We start from the raw sequence: 16,484 nt of genomic DNA on the forward strand, positions 1-16,484 counted from the left end.
TATTCTTTTAATTTTTTTCATTAGAAATTTCATAAGAATTTGAAAGGATATAGAATGGAAATTCCTATGGAGACCGTGGAAAACAAGAAATGGAGAATGAGGCTCAACTAGGGTGTTTAATTTTGAGTTGATTGAAATTAAACCGTTTATCCAATCCAATTCAAATAAAAAAATCGATTAAAATTACACTAATTTAGATTTGATTAGATTCTATTTTTTACAAACTGTTGAATCGGATCGGATTTTGGATCTATTGTTCATAATCGATTCAATCCAATCCAAATGGCACAATGTGATATAATATTATTATTTTATTATTATATTTACAATTATATTTATAACATGTTCAATTTGTTATATATTTTTATATTATTTATGTATTATTATTATTTAATAAATATTTTATGTTCAAAATATTATTTATTTATTTACTTTAACTAATCTATAATTTTATTTTTATTGTTATGTTATCTATTGAACACCTCCACGGGGTGTTTCATTTCTCATGATTATTACTCAGACATTGATGATCTGCAAGACTGTAACTTGAAACTACCCTTAAAGATGAGTTACCACTTTGACAATGATTGCAGCTGAGTTTAAATCTTGGATTCAAAATATGGAGCTTTTGGACCTTGTACTTGCTGATCGTATATTCCCATAGTTTAGGAGTCAGTCGTGTAACCGCATTGATAAAGTTTTGGTTAGTTTGGAGTGTTTGGAAGAATTTCTTGAAACAAGGCTTAGAGGAGGTCGGAGAGGTTTATCAGACCACTATCCATTGATTGTGGATATCACAAGATTAGGAGGGGGTTGAGACCTTTTTGGAGTTTGGATGCTTGGTTTACTTATGAGGATTTCTTGAGGATGGTGAAGGAGGAGTGGAGGAATTTGAGCGACGTACAATTCATTGACAAGCTAAAGGCTTTGACGGTCCCACCGGGTAAATGGCATAAAGAAAATTTTAGGAACATGGATATGAAAATTATGAATTTTGAAGAAGAGATAAAGAAAGTAGATGATATGGTTAGTAATGGAGTTGTTGATAGAACTGTAGAAGCAAGAAGGAGGGCACTGGTGAGCTCTTGTAAGAAATGATATATAAAAAAAGAGTTACATTGGAAGTAGTTGTCGCGATCCAGACATGCCAAGGAGATGGATAAGAACACCTGCTATTTTCACAATCTAGCCTCAGCTTGAAGGAGAAACAATCAGATTGAGTTCTTACTGATTCATGGGAGGATAGTGAGAAATCAAGCAAGGATTAAGGTTTCTTCAGAGACTTTTATAAGAATTTATATCATCAGGAGACCTCGCCGGTGATAGGATTTCGTGATGGATTGGTTAACCGGATAACTGAGGAAGAGACAGCAGAGTTGGAATGGATGCCGTCTAATGAGAAAATTAAGGATGCAGTTTGGGATTGTGAGTCAACTAAGGCACCAAACAGTGATGGGTATAATATGAATTTCATTAAGAAGTGTTGGGAGGATGTTGGTGGGGAGTTCACTGCAGCCGTGATAGGATTCTTTTAGTCAGCTATTTTACCTTGGGTTGCGAATGTTGCTTGGGTGGCTTTGACGCCAAAGTTTGTTGGAGTTAAAGAAATCAAGGACCTTAGGCCGATTAGTATGGTGGGTTGTGTTTATAAGGTTATATCAAAGATCCCGGTTCAGAGGATGCGGAAGATAATGCCAGGGTTGGTAGAAGAAACACAGAGTGCTTTTGTGCAGGGTAGAAAGATACATGATAGGGCTTTGATTGCATGTGAAACTGTGCAGTGGCTGAAGTTGAAGAAAAAGAGTTCGAGAATTATTAAACTAGACTTTCAAAAGGCTTATGATAGAGTCAAGTGGAGTTTTGTGGATATTGTTTTGCAGAAGATGGGGTTTGGCCGTAGAAGGAGGGAGCGAATAAAGGAGTGTGTGTGTTCTGTGTCTATGTCGGTCCTAATAAATGGCTCTCTCTCTAAGCCATTCAAAATGGAAAGGGGTCTACGATAAGGGGATCCTCTTTCTCCCTTTCTATTTGTGCTTGTTGTGGATGTTCTACATATGATGATTAGAGAGGTAGCGCAGAATGGACGCATTACTCCGTAGTTGGTTGGAAGGAATAACATTGAGTTGTCACATTTGCAGTTTGCGGATGCCGGATGATATTATACTTTTTTGTCCTTCTAAAGAAGAGACAATTAGAAACTATAAGCGGTTGCTGCGGTGCTTTGAGATGATATCAGGGTTGAGTATTAATTTTGACAAGTTCAGCTTGATCCTGGTTAATTGTGAGCAGAGTTAGGCACAACAGATGTGTTAACTATTGGGGTGTAAAGAGGCGTATTTACCTATCAGATATCTTGACATTTTTTTGGGGACAAATTCAAAGTTGTTCAAGACATTGAAACCAATGATTGACAAGGTAGGAGAAAGCTAAGTATGTGGAAAGTGAAGTCTCTGAATAAAGCAGATAAGCTGGTTCTCATTAAATCTGTTCTTAATAGCCTGCATATTTACTATCTCAGCTTGTACAAAATGACGAAGGCAGTAGCAGAAAAAATAATATCCTTACAGAGACACTTTTTGTGTAGTAAGGAGGATGGGAGGGACGGGATGCCTCTAGTAAAATAAAAAGTTGTACTGACCCCCCAAAAAGGCAAAAAGTTTGGGAGTTGGTGATGCGGTAATTCGAAATACAGCGCTCCTGTTCAAGTGGTGGTGGAGATTTTCGAAAGAGGATTGTCCACTTTGGAAGAAAATTATATGTTCCTATAATAACATGAATCCTTCTGAGATGATTTGTGATCAGCTATAAAATAGGTCCTTGGAAGGATATTTGTCAACTACAAATCAGGGAGCCACAAGTGAGAGAGAAGATCATCAGAGGCTTGGCTATGGAACTAGGGGATGGCAGGATAATCCGCTTTTAGGAGGATAGCTGGTTACCTTGTAGTGCTCTAAAAGTTACTTTTCCAATACTTTTTTTGGTCTCAAATCTTCAAAGATCTGTCATAGGGGATTGTGAGTTTTGGGATGGGTTAGAATGGATTTGGAATTTCTAGTGGCGACGAGAGTTATTTCAATGTGAGCTGGAACTAGTAAACTAGCTTCATTCGATTCTGCAATCAGTAAAATTGACAACTGAGAAAGGATAGAGTGGTCTGGAAATTTGATAAAAAAAAAAGGTGTTTATTCTACTAACTCATTTGTGCAGGTATTGCAGGCAGAGGTACTTCCAGCGGATATCACAAACTATAGCTTTACTAGTACTATTTGGAGAGGATTTGTCCCACCAAGGGTTGAGTTGTTTACTTGGTTTGTACTGTTTGATAGGGTGAATACAAGGAAAAGACGGTGTAGCTTAGGTGTTATTGGCCAGAATGATAACATGTGTGTTTTATGTCATAAGCCTGTTGAAATTGTTTTTCACTTATTCATTAGTTGTGAGCTCACTTGACAGGTGTAGTGTGTTTGGTTGTTCGCTCTTGGAAGGATATGGACTATTCCAAGTACGCTCAAGCAACACTATGAAAGTTGGACGGATATATCAGCGAGAAAGATAGAACAGAAGCAGTGGTTGGTTGGTTTTTTGCAGTCATCTAGATAATTCAACTAGAAAGAAATGATAGAATCTTCAAAAATCAAGGTTTAACTGTGGTGGACATTATTAACAGATCATTTACAAGTTACGATGAGTGGATTGATGGTGAACCCTATAGTTGTTGATGGCAATGACGGAGATAATTAGAGATTGTTATTTTTGGCATTATGAATTTTCGTTTCTTTTCTTTTGCTCCACCTTGTTGTGTTGAATTTTTTTACTTCAAAAAAATGTGAATTACCATTTTTAAGATCTACATACTATTAAAAAAAAATCAAGTGAGAGAATTCAATTCAAAATTATAAAATATTAAATTTATGAGTTTGTATATGTCTATTGATATACTAATCAATAATATAAAGTATATAATTTTTAATAAATTTTAAATTAGATACTTTTATTTTTAATAAATTTTATCATTTTAAAATTTTTAATACACATATTAAACAAATAAATTTTTAATAAATTTTATTATAAGATAATTAAATTTTTAACAAGTATTTGTATAAGATAAATTAGTGTTTTTTTATATAGGAGCCAATTCATTTGAAAAAATAAAAATTGATTAAAAATTAAAGTATCTGAGTTAAATTTTTTAAGATTAATATAAATGTTTATTCATAAAAATATTTGTGCAAGAGAAAGATATACTATTCTAAACACCTAAAATTTCAATTCTACCACTAAATCTTAATACGTTTTAAAAATTTAACTTTTATGTTCCATTAAAACTTTAATAAGTTAATAATTAATCATTTTTTTCTTTCAATTTTATCCATATACCCCTTTGTCACATTATCATCGTCATCAACTCATCATCCCTTGCCACTTCTTCCTTTCCTCGATCAGAATAAACAACCCCTAAAAAAAACTAAACCACATTCATTTTTGAAATCAAACAATTTTGTCTTGAATGCCTATTGCTGACCTTTGACCTTTTTATGACTTATTTTGTAAAATTTTTATTATTAAAAAATATTTTAATAAATAATTTTCAATAAGCACAAATAATAATAATAATATATTTAGTAAAATAATTTTTGAAATTTAAAAATATTATAATAAATATAAATATAAAAATTAAATTTAGAAATTAATTAATGTATAAGATATTTTTAATTTTAATAAACGCAAGTCAACTTTAAAAAAGTCTTATCTTAAATATTTTTAAAAGTATCACTATCTTTAAAAATTATAAGCACAGGTATACGATCTTTTCGATTTATCAAACACAAAATAATAAATTTCTGCTTTTAAAATATACAAACACCTCTTTAAAAAAATTTGTCAAATTAAACCTATAAAAAAAAATAAACGGACAAAGGCACATATGAAGAAATTTGGGGTGAATAAAAATACATATAAAAGATTTGTAAATACAAAAGTACAGCTCAAAGGTTATTTTCAATAGACAAAAGTGTCATATGATTAGTAAGACTTTGATATTTATGAATCTTTAATTTAGTGTATATTTTTGTTCATTGAAAATAGTTTTTACGAATTTTTAGCGTGTATTTTTGTCCATCTCAAAATTTTTTATGTATACTTTTATTTATTTATTCTTAAAAAAATAGAATCTGAATTCACATAATTCAAATTAAAATATTTTAAATTGTTTTTAATGATTTTTATATTAGATAAATAATTATTAGTGTTTAAAAATTCATAAATCGATTTATGATATTATAGACTATTAAATAAATTAGTTGTTAATAAAATAAATGTGAACAAATTAGTTTCTTATGAATTCTAGAAATTTTAATCATCGACCATATTATTTTTTAGAAAATTAAAGACTAACTTGTCTCTTTTTTAAAAAAGTTAAAGATTAATTTGTTTTTTTTATTAGGGATTATATTATCTAATATTCTAAATTAGCAAAAATCATTTTGTGTTTTTTTTTTTGTTATAGGCTAATTTATTCAATACCAAAATTGTTAAAATCTAATATCTATTAGGTACCAGACAAATGACACAGCAAAATATAGAGATAAAAAATTAGAAATTTGTATAAAATATGGAAATAATTGAATAACTTTCTTTGAGAATTACAACTTCTCTCTATCACAAGGAGACTACAATAACACTCTCTCTTGACAAAAGGAGAACACACTTCTCTCTCTATATATAGAAGAAAACTACTCAAAGAAATATTATGTTATTCTATCTGGATGACTTGATTAAAATGAATTAAATAAAAACTCAATTTATATGTGAGTCTCTTCAATATGAACCATCCGTTAATTAGAGGTATATAATTCTTCTCTTTTTCAACCATTAAAATTCTAAGGTTATAAATTAAGATTGTTTATTACCTTTCATTTTATTTAGTTATTATTTATTTATATATTTTCTAAAATTAGCTTTACTATTTTTTCACAATCTCCCACTTAAAGCTAATTTTGATAAATTTTTAAAATTCATGTTACTCATGTATTCCATAGGTCGTATGAGGATCTACACCATTCAAACTTTTTCGTGTTGATTGGTTTTGTCATGGCATCTGTTAGGTTATCTTTCGTGTGAATCTTCTGCATATCAACACTTCCTTCTTCTACTACTTCTCGAATAAAGTGATATTGTACTCCAATGTGTTTTGTTCTTGAATGAAAGGCAGAATTCCTTGCAATGTGCAAGGTACTCTGACTGTCACAATACACAGAAATCTTCTGTTGTTTGTGCCCGAGTTCTTCTATCAACCTTTGGATCCAAATAGCTTCCTTGCATGCTTGTGTAGCTGCCATATATTCAGATTCTGTAGTAGATAAAGCTACAATAGTTTGTAATTTAGATAGCCAGCTCACAGCTCCTCCTGCAAGCATGAACACATATCCTGTAGTAGATTTTCGTTTATCAAGATCACCTGCAAAATCTGAGTCGACATATCCATTGACAATGAATTCCGATCCTCCAAAACATAATGCAACATTCGAGGTCCCTTTGATGTATCTCAAGATCCTCTTAACAACATTCCAATGCTCTTTACCCAGATCTGCCATAAATCGACTTACCACCGCAACTGCTTGAGCAATATCTGGCCTTGTACAGATCATGGCATACATAAGGCTTCCCACCGCTGATGCATACGGTATTCGAGACATTTCCATCCTCTCTGCTTCACTACTAAGGTACATACTTGAGGATAATTTGAAATTCATAGGAAGTGGGGTTGAAATTGGCTTACATTCTTGCATATTGAAGCGTTGCAAGATTTTCTTCAAATAATTCTTTTGCGATAGCCAAATCTTCTTATCTTTTTTGTCTCGGTGAATTTGTATCCCTAAAATCTTGTTTGCTGGTCCCAAGTCTTTCATATCAAACTCCCTAGCCAACCGTGCCTTCAATTCTTGGATTTGATCTTTGTTGGGACCTACCACCAATATGTCATCCACATACAACAGCAGAATGATGAAATCATTATCACCAAACCTCTTGTAATAAGTACAATGATCTGAACTAAGTCTGTTGTATCCAAGGCTAATAATGAAAGAATCAAATCTCTTGTACCAACACCTTGGCGCCTGCTTTAGACCGTACAGAGATTTAGTTAACCTGCAAACCAAGTTTTCTTTTCCTTGTTCTTCAAAACCTTCTGGTTGGAGCATATATATCTCTTCTTCAAGTTCTCCATGAAGAAAAGCAGTCTTTACATCTAATTGCTCTAGATGTAAATCAAATGTAGCACACATAGCCAAAACTACTCTAATAGTAGTTAGTCTCACCACTGGAGAAAATATTTCATTGAAGTCAACACCTTCTTTGCATTTTTCATCTATTTGAACAGTGGTTATCTCTTTAACAATGCTGTCATTTTCTTGTTCCTTTTGCAATTCATCTTCTGCAAATATCACATATCTACTGACAACTACCTTGCGGGCAGTGGGATCCCACAAGTGATACCCCTTAACTCCGTCAGCATAACCCGAGAATATATATTTTTTAGACTTTGGGTCCAGCTTTGTTCTTTCTTGGGAATTGTACATTACGTACACAGGACAACCAAATATATGTAAAGAAGAATAATTAGGTGGCTTACCTTGCCACATCTCCATTGGTGTCTTCAATCCAATTGCAGTTGATGGTGACCGATTTATCACATAACAGGCGGTTTTAACAGCTTCTGCCCAAAAAGACTTAGCTAAACCTGCAGTTTGTAACATAGCTCGTGCTCTTTCTAGGAGAGTCCTATTCATTCGCTATGCTACACCATTTTGCTGAGGCGTATATGCAACTGTGAATTGCCGTTGAATACCTGCTTGCTTACAAAATGTTAGAAAATCACCATCGACATATTCTCCTCCATTATCTGTCTTTAAGCACTTGATCTTCTTTCCAGATTCAAGTTCTAACTTTGCTTTGAACTCTTTGAACATCGCAAACACGTCTGACTTATTCTTGATCGGGTACACCTATAGCCTCCTAGAGTAATCATCAATAAATGATTACAAGATATTTTGCTCCTCCTAGGGACATCTCCGGCGATTCCCACACATCAGAATGAATCAACTCCAATATGTGCTTACTCCGAGCAGTTGATCTACCAAACGTCAATCTATGTTGTTTGCTTGTAACGCAGTGCTTACAAAATGGTAAGTTTACCGATTTGAACCCGGGAATGAGATTACGTTCTACAAGAATATTCAAGCCTCGTTCTGACATGTGGCCTAGTTTGCAATGCCATATCATCGTCATTTCTTCTTGGCTTGTTGAAGCAACTGATGCCTCTGCCTCTTGCAAAGTATCTCCCACAAGCATGTATAGATTTGCTGCAATCTTTTCTGATTTTATTACCACAAGAGCTCCTTTAACAACTTTCAAGATCCCACCTTCAATATGGGTCTTGCAGCCAAGTTCATCCAATTTTCCAATCGACAACAAATTCTTCTTCAAGCCTTTTACGTGTCTTACCCCTTGAAGTGAACGAATAGAACCATCAAACATTTTTATTTCTAAGGCATGATCGTTTCCCATAAACACCGATCCTTTCGAGACAGGTTCATATGTATAAAACCAATCACGATGAGGAGTCATGTGCCATGTTGCTCCTGAATCAACAATCCAAACATCAGTGAGCTGTTTGCTACCTTTAGAACCAATTGTTGCTTCGCCATACAGGATTTCTCTATCATCAGAGGTGCTCGTAACACATCCTTGAGAACTTGATCCTTTTGGAATCTTCTCTATACTCTTCTTATTCCAACAATCTTTCTTGAAGTGCCCTCTCTTTCCATAATTGTAGCATTTGACCTGCTTCTTACTTTGTGACTTTGGTCTACTTTGACTCCCACTGAAACCACGCTCCATTGATTTCCCTCTTGTCATCAACAAAGCCTCTGCTTGTTTTGAGCTTTCTAATCTATTTTCCTTATTCTTGCGCCTAGATTCTTCTTCAAGAACCGCAGCAGCCATGTCATCAAAAGAAAGATAATCAGTCAAAACATTATTAGTTAAGTTAATGATAAGCTGATCATATGAATCTGGTAGACTTTGAAGTAAGAGCTCTGCACGTTCGTTTTTCGCTATGGTATATTCCAACAATGAGAGTTGGAAAAATAGCGTATTTAGATTGTTGATGTGATCCGTTGCCGATGTGGATTCACTCATTCGAAGAGTATAAAGTCTTCTCTTCAAGAATATCTTGTTGTGAAGTGACTTGACTTCATATAATTTGGTGAGAGCATTCCAAATTTCCTTTGCTGTCTTTTTCTCTGCTACACTTGATAAAACTGAATCAGCTAGTGCCAAGTGTAAGTTTGCAACAGCATTGTTGTCCATCTCCTTCCATTTTTCATCTGTAATTCCAGTGGGTCTACTTTCAATTGCTGTCACGCAATTGTCTTTTCTCATAATGGCTTTTATTTTCAATTTCCATATGGAAAAATTACTCCCACTGAATTTTGGAATTTCATACTTTGCTGCCTTTTTTTTTTAGACGGTAACTCGCAGCAGAAAAAAAAATTAATCAGCAACCTTAGGCTCTGATACCACTGTTAGGTACCAGACAAATGACACAGCAAAATATAAAGATGAAAAATTAGAAATTTATATAAAATATGGAAACAATTGAATAACTTTCTTTGAGAATTACAACTTCTCTCTATCACAAGGAAACTACAATAACACTCTCTCTTGACAAAAGGAGAACACACTTCTCTATATATATAGAAGAAAACTACTCAAAGAAATATTATATTATTCTATCTGGATGACTTGATTGAAATGAATTAAAGAAAAACTCAATTTATAGGTGAGTTTCGTCAATATGAATCATCCGTTAATTAAAGGTATATAATTTTTCTCTTTTTCAACCATTAAAATTCTAAGGTTATAAACTAAAATTGTTTATTACCTTTCATTTTATTTAGTTATTATTTATTTATATATTTTCTAAAATTAACTTTACTATTTTTTCACAATATCGAGTGTCAGTGTGTCACTCTTCAACTTATTTTTCAAAACCTAAATGGCAGAACGAGTCACTAATTAGTAGATTACTTATTTGTGTCGCACATTAATTACCATTTTGTACTGCTCTAATTTTTGTATGACTAGTTGAAATTGTACTAAAAGTGTGGGATTAATTTGGTCTCAAGAAATTTAATTTGATCTTTCAGTGGATTAAATTTTGCAAATTTAAATGACTCAATTTAGTGTATTGAGACATCAAATTGAACACAATTACTCCAATAATACAATAATATTAGCTAGTCATTAAGGTGTCACATTGATAGTTAATTGCAATATAAATATTATATTAACTAAATTAGTGATAAAAAGAACCAACTTAATTTAGAGTTATAAAACTCAAAAATAAAATTGAAACACATTTAAAACTAAAAAAAAAAAAACAAATTGAAGATTATCTTTTAAATAAGCTAAATATATTATTTTAGTTAGCTCATTAAATAAATAACTTAATATACTATTATATTTCACCATCTATATTAATGGTATTATCAAAAATTAAATTTGTCAACACGTATAATAAATGAGCTTGGTAGCTAGAATCTAATTTATTTTCTCTTCCATGGATTATAGCATTGATGATTCAACCAAATAACCCCACGTTTTAATGGCAGACATTTCTTTTGGATTATTTAAGTATATTTTTCCTAAATAAATAAATGCCTTGATCTTTTATTTACATATAATATATACATTCTTTGAAAATCAAATGAGCATTTTGGCGGAAAAATAGTTAACAAATAACTATTAATATTTGAATGCACTTATAATATAACAACTTATATAAAAGTTGAATCATATATTGTCTCATCAACAAAAATATTTGAGCCAATTGTTTAATGTTAATATTTTCATATATAAATATTTAATTAAATGAATGATAATATAAATATTATTTAGACTGATTTTTTTAATCGATATTTGAAAGAGAAAAAAACTAAATTAAATTAAATTAAATAAACAAGTTTAAGGAGAAAAATATAATAAAGAAAAGAGTAAAGTATCGTTTTTGTCCCCAATGTTTGGGGTAAATCCTATTTGTGTCCCTAACGTTTAAATCGTCCTATTTATATCCCTAACGTTTGTAAAAGTGATTCAATATTATCCTGCCGTCAATTACACAATATGAGCACTTTAGTTTGAGTTTTAAAAATCTCTTCTTGAAGTTAGAATACAAATGTCTGGATAGAATCGACGATCTACTCCGAAAAATAGCTCATCAAATGTTGAAACTAATTCCTACAACATTTACATAATTCACTTTTCTAGGGACATAATTGAATCTAAACACAAATAATGGGTATAATATTAAAATCGAACACATTCAAGTGAAACTTAATTGAGAATGAATACATCCAAATGAGAATAATTGAAAAATATAATCTGATTTGTTAGTGTAATTGATAGTAAGATAACATTGAATCACTTTTATAAACGTTAAGGATACAAATAGAACGATTTAAACGTTAGGAACACAAATAGGACTTATCCCAAACGTTAGGAACATAAACGATACTTTACTCTAAATAAAAGTGCGTTAGAACGTATATAGGAGCTCATTTTATGCTATGTAGAATAATGGAAAGAAAAATTGAGTTGGTTTAGTAGATAATTTATTAATTCGTTTAAGTAAGTGTTTGGGATTCAAATTTTGTTTTGTATATATATTAATTTATTGACTAATAACAAATTTTTAAATGAAATTTCGATACATGACAAATTAGTCATTTTTCTGTTATACTAAGAAATACTGTGTGAAACAACAAAAAAAATTGCAGCCTTTATTTAATGGTAAAAATTTATATATAGTTGCTTTGTTTTTATATAAAGTTAATAGTTAAAAACTATTAGATGATAATTTAGTTAAATATGTCAAATTATCTATTAATTTTAAGGGTAAAGTATACTTTTTGTTATTGAAGTTTCACAAAAGTTTCAAAAATATTCCTAAGTTTTATTTTGTTTCAATTTTGTCCAAAAAGCTTTCGATTTGTATCAAATATACCCTCGATGGCTAAATTTTCAAAATGTTTAAGACCAATCTAACAATAATGCATGAAAATTATGCTTGATTTGTTTGTTTTGGGGGATTGTTCTTATGAAATTGTTGTTGAATTGGTCTTAAATTCTTTGGAAAATTAGTCGGGGTATATTTGATACAAGTCGAAAACTTCTAGGACAAAATTAAAACAAAATAAAATTTAGAAATATTTTTAAAACTTTTATCAAACTTCAAAAACAAAAAGTATATTTTATCTAATTTTTAATTATCAACTTCACATAAAAATAAGTCGTGAATTTTCAACTTTTTTTAAACAAAAAACACTTTAATTGCCAAATTAAAAAAAATGAAATGGTCTAAGTATTCTTATAAGCCAACAAATAATCCAAAATCTGAAAAAATTAATTCCATGATCCCAATTTGGAAAAAAATATCCAATTCTCTGACCCAATAATTAGAAAACATTCATAACAATTCCAAAACAAAAAATAAAATAAATCCCCCCAATAAATTAATAAATTAATTAACAATTTTAATTTAAAAAATAAAAAAAAATAGATACTCCCCCCTCCCTTCTTGCACTGTCATCACGTGTTAACTATAACAACAAAACATTACCGTTGTTAGGACCAAAAAATAAAAACTCCAAATTAAAGAAAGCCCTTTTTTGCAAACCTCAAGGATCAAACGGTAATGTCAAAAGTAAAACATGATCCAACGGTCGTAAAGCACTAGCCGTTAACCCTTTTTTTTTTTCTCATTTCAAAGGGAAAAAAAAAAAAACACATTGTTTCTTATTGTTGTGTGTCTCAACAGGGACAAATACCCGTTGTGGTTCAGTCGATAGAGAGTGTGTGTGTGTGTGTCAGCGCCCTTTGATTCTCTCTCTTCCTCTCTCTCTCTCTCTCTGAATCTTCCTTCTTATTCAATGATCTTGTTTTACTAGAAATTTTTTTTTGGGGGTTTCTTCTGGGTTCTTGGGGAAAGATTCTTGAGCGATTGTTGTTCTTGGGGTTGTTGTTAATTTTTGTTTTTTGGTTCAAATTAACAAACTTTAAGGTGAAAACGATCATGGGTGGTTCTGATGAAAACAATTCTAATTCAACCTTGCCCAGAATTCTTCAAGGTACAAACCTTTTTTAATTCTTTTTTTTTTTTCTGGGAACGAATAAAGTTCAGATTTTTCGGGCTCAATTTGGATTCTAAGCTGAAAGATTTAACTGTGGTGTTAATATTTTTTTTTCCCTTTTGGGGGTTTTGGAATTTCAGCAGGGATGAATAATCAGAATCAGAATGTTGGTACAAGAAAGTTTGGACAGAACAGAAGAGCATTGAGTGTGATCAATCAGAATCTAGTGCAAGGTCGATCTTACCCTTGTGTTGTTAACAAGAGACCTTTGCCTGGGTATAATTCCTCTTATCTTATGTTGATTCATCATAGATCCTTCTTTTCTTGTGAATTTTTTGTTTAGATTATTTTGTTGTTTTGGTTTGTTTAAGGTTAATGCATTTGTCTAATTGTCTGGGTAATTCATGTTGATTCATCATAGACCCTTATCCTTTTTGGTTTCTTTAAGGTTAATTGTGTTTGGTGGTTATGTTTTTGTGTGGAACCAGAAAACAAGAAATGTGTGAAAAGAAGCAGGCAGATCCAGTGCATCGTCCCATCACAAGGTTTCAATTGTTTTCAAAATTTGATGTTGTGACATGGCTCTTTGTTGTTTCTTAGTGCTGAATATATGTTTATTCAAACTATGATAATATGTTTTTTCAGCTTTCTTTCAATGTTGTTCATAAATTACTAGGTGACCAAATGAAGGATTAGTGAAAAACTAATGTTTGTTTATATTAATTAATTTATTTTAGAAGGTTTGCTGCTCAAATTGCTTCCCAGCAGCAACAATCTTGTGCTGAGGTACCCTTTCTTTGTTTCAATTTCTTTGATGCTGAAATTGTTGCAATGTCATTGACTATTGTTATTATGCTAATGTTTATATGGTGGTTGCTCAATTTGAACAGGATCCTACCAAGTCGAACCCCTCGAATTCGACCAGATTTGAAGACCTAATCCTCATTGATGAGGAACAAAAGTTAACAGCAGATCAACCAGTGCCCATGTCCTTGGAGAAACCAAAACTAGTGCAGGTGGTACTATAAGTCTGTTGTTTTAGTTTCACTTTCATATTATCCCTGAAGTATTTCTTATTTTGAATTTGTGACCAAACCTGCTGTAGGAGGAAATTGAGATGGAGGATATAGTTGAGGAGGACTCTATTATAAACATCGATAGCAGCGATGTGGATGATCATCTTGCGGTGGTGGAATACATCGAAGATCTTCATGCACACTACAGGAAATTTGAGGTATACCGAAATCCACCTTTTAGGACAGTTAAAAACACTTAAGGATTTTTGCATTTAAAGCCTTAGACTTGTGTGTTTGAGCTTGGCATATATTGTGTGTTTTTGCATAATCAATTCCTTTTGGTTTGATTCTAAATAAATAATTCATGTGATCTATTGTGAAGTTGTTAGATTTGAATAGTTAAAGTTTATTCATTTTCAAGTTATAGTTTATTCATTATAATAATAACCTTGATCTCCTATATCTTGCAATCATTTTATTAAACTTGAAAATGGAGTTAATTCAGCTCATCCGAATGTGCGGCATGCTTTTGTGTGTCAACTTGATCACTTAACGGTGTTTAAATTTCTTGATTACATCATTGAGTTTTTTTCCAATTTCCATTTGTTGTTGAGACTCTTGTTCTGTTTGCTTTCATAACTTGCAAATCTGCAATCAATGACAGAAAGATATAAGTAAAGTTTGCTAAATCAAAATTTTGAGGTTGTTTGGAAAATCATAGCATAGTCTAAATGATGGATTCATTGTATTGAAAAAGCATATATTAGATCTCATTACCATTTTGATGACTAACATCATTAGTTTCATGCAGAGTTTGAACTGTGTCTCGCCGGATTATATGGCGCAACAATTTGACATTAATGAAAGAATGAGGGCTATACTTGTTGACTGGCTCATTGAGGTATGTATTAAAATGTTTCTACTAAAACCACTATGCCAAAAACGGTAATAGTTTGGCTTCGTGACTCAAACTAGTGCTCGAATATTGATATTCTTGTTTTGAGCTTCTTTTCAGGTGCATGATAAATTCAACCTCATGCAAGAGACATTGTTTCTTACAATTAATCTCATAGACAGATTCTTGGCCAAACAAACTGTGATAAGAAAGAAGCTTCAGCTGGTTGGTTTGGTTGCCATGCTTTTGGCTTGCAAGTATGAGGAAGTTTCTGTGCCGGTGGTTGGCGATTTAATCCTTATTTCGGATAAAGCTTACACAAGGAAGGATGTTCTGGACATGGTAAATATAACAAACATATCATTAATCTTTTCGCATTTGCAAAATGGCATCAGTTTTGCCATTTTGGCTGAGATTTTCTTTTCAAACATTGCAGGAGAAGTTGATGCTCAACACATTGCAGTTCAACATTTCTGTGCCAACTGCATATGTTTTTATGAGAAGATTCCTGAAGGCAGCTCAAGCCGACAAAAAAGTCGGTACTAGTCTCTGTTAATTTATATACTTTTTCGCAATCACAAATTCGCAAGAACTCCACACTTACCCTTTTAGTTTTTCTACCTTGGAACAGCTTGAGCTGCTGGCTTTCTTCTTGATAGAGCTCTCTCTTGTGGAATATGATATGCTGAAGTTCCCGGCATCTTTGCTAGCTGCGGCCGCAGTCTACACGGCTCAATGCACTGTCAGTGGCTTCAAACAATGGAACAAGACATGTGAATGGCACACAAACTACTCAGAAGATCAGATATTGTAAGAAAACTTCTTATCTTAGAATTATCAACTATTTTGAGACACTACACTAATACTAATAATATGTTGGCGAATTTCAGCGAGTGCTCTCGGATGATGGTTGGCTTACACCAGAAGGCCGCGACTGCGAAACTCACTGGTGTGCGTAGGAAGTACAGTTCATCTAACTACAGCTATACTGCAAAATGCGAACCGGCATGTTTTCTTCTGGAGAACCAATTCTAGCAGGACCATGTGTATAGAAACATTGGTGGCTGGTGAATTGAAATTTATTTCTTGGATTCTGATGAGAAGTTACCTTGTTTTTCATCATTTATTTTTTCTTGTTCTTATGTTCTTAGGTGAACATAATTTAGTACATTTTAAATCTATATTTTCCCTAGTAGTTCTCCATTGAATAAATAATGGGAATGGATGGTACAGATACAATTTTATTCTCCTTTTGCTTATGCCTCTCATTTGATTTTTTTCTTGTATGATCTGAATGATTGAGTTCTTGCTCAAATTTTTTTTCAACTAATTCAAGATGCATCATTAGCATCAGATCATAGAACTTTTAAAACAACCATTTAT

At 32.1% G+C, this 16,484-nt stretch overlaps 2 protein-coding genes across 3 annotated transcripts; both read left to right on the plus strand.

Annotated features, from left to right (window-relative positions):
• Window positions 1–1,631: 1,631 nt before the first annotated feature.
• On the plus strand, window positions 1,632–2,295 carry LOC140182737 (uncharacterized). The gene is made up of 2 exons (XM_072230039.1): window positions 1,632–1,921; window positions 2,139–2,295. Exons 1-2 carry the CDS (start codon window positions 1,632–1,634, stop codon window positions 2,293–2,295), a joined length of 447 nt encoding a protein of 148 aa, XP_072086140.1.
• Window positions 2,296–12,845: 10,550 nt separating this feature from the next.
• Window positions 12,846–16,367, plus strand: LOC112784799 (G2/mitotic-specific cyclin-2). 2 transcript variants are annotated; one of them, XM_025828125.3, is made up of 11 exons: window positions 12,846–13,187; window positions 13,331–13,466; window positions 13,679–13,735; window positions 13,928–13,976; window positions 14,081–14,206; window positions 14,296–14,424; window positions 15,018–15,107; window positions 15,222–15,443; window positions 15,538–15,636; window positions 15,733–15,911; window positions 15,992–16,367. In XM_025828125.3, the coding sequence occupies exons 1-11, from the start codon at window positions 13,133–13,135 to the stop codon at window positions 16,134–16,136; spliced, it is 1,287 nt and encodes a 428-aa protein (XP_025683910.1). In that variant the 5' UTR covers window positions 12,846–13,132; the 3' UTR covers window positions 16,137–16,367. The 2 variants fall into 2 exon arrangements, with proteins under 2 accessions (XP_025683910.1, XP_025683911.1); XM_025828126.3 differs by having other exon boundaries at window positions 12,914–13,187; window positions 13,334–13,466.
• The last annotated feature ends 117 nt before the right edge of the window (window positions 16,368–16,484 follow it).

The sequence above is a fragment of the Arachis hypogaea genome, chromosome 20 (genome assembly GCF_003086295.3).
Source record: "Arachis hypogaea cultivar Tifrunner chromosome 20, arahy.Tifrunner.gnm2.J5K5, whole genome shotgun sequence".
Classification (NCBI taxonomy): Eukaryota; Viridiplantae; Streptophyta; class Magnoliopsida; order Fabales; family Fabaceae; genus Arachis; species Arachis hypogaea.

Coding starts and splice junctions, on each gene's coding strand:
- LOC112784799 (XM_025828125.3), top strand. CDS start 13,133: ATGGGTGGTTCTGATGAAAACAATTCTAATTCAACCTTGCCCAGAATT. Junction 14,207..14,295: donor AGAAACCAAAACTAGTGCAG/GTGGTACTATAA, acceptor AACCTGCTGTAG/GAGGAAATTGAGATGGAGGA. Junction 15,912..15,991: donor TACTCAGAAGATCAGATATT/GTAAGAAAACTT, acceptor GGCGAATTTCAG/CGAGTGCTCTCGGATGATGG.
- LOC140182737 (XM_072230039.1), top strand. CDS start 1,632: ATGGTGGGTTGTGTTTATAAGGTTATATCAAAGATCCCGGTTCAGAGG. Junction 1,922..2,138: donor AGGAGGGAGCGAATAAAGGA/GTGTGTGTGTTC, acceptor TCACATTTGCAG/TTTGCGGATGCCGGATGATA.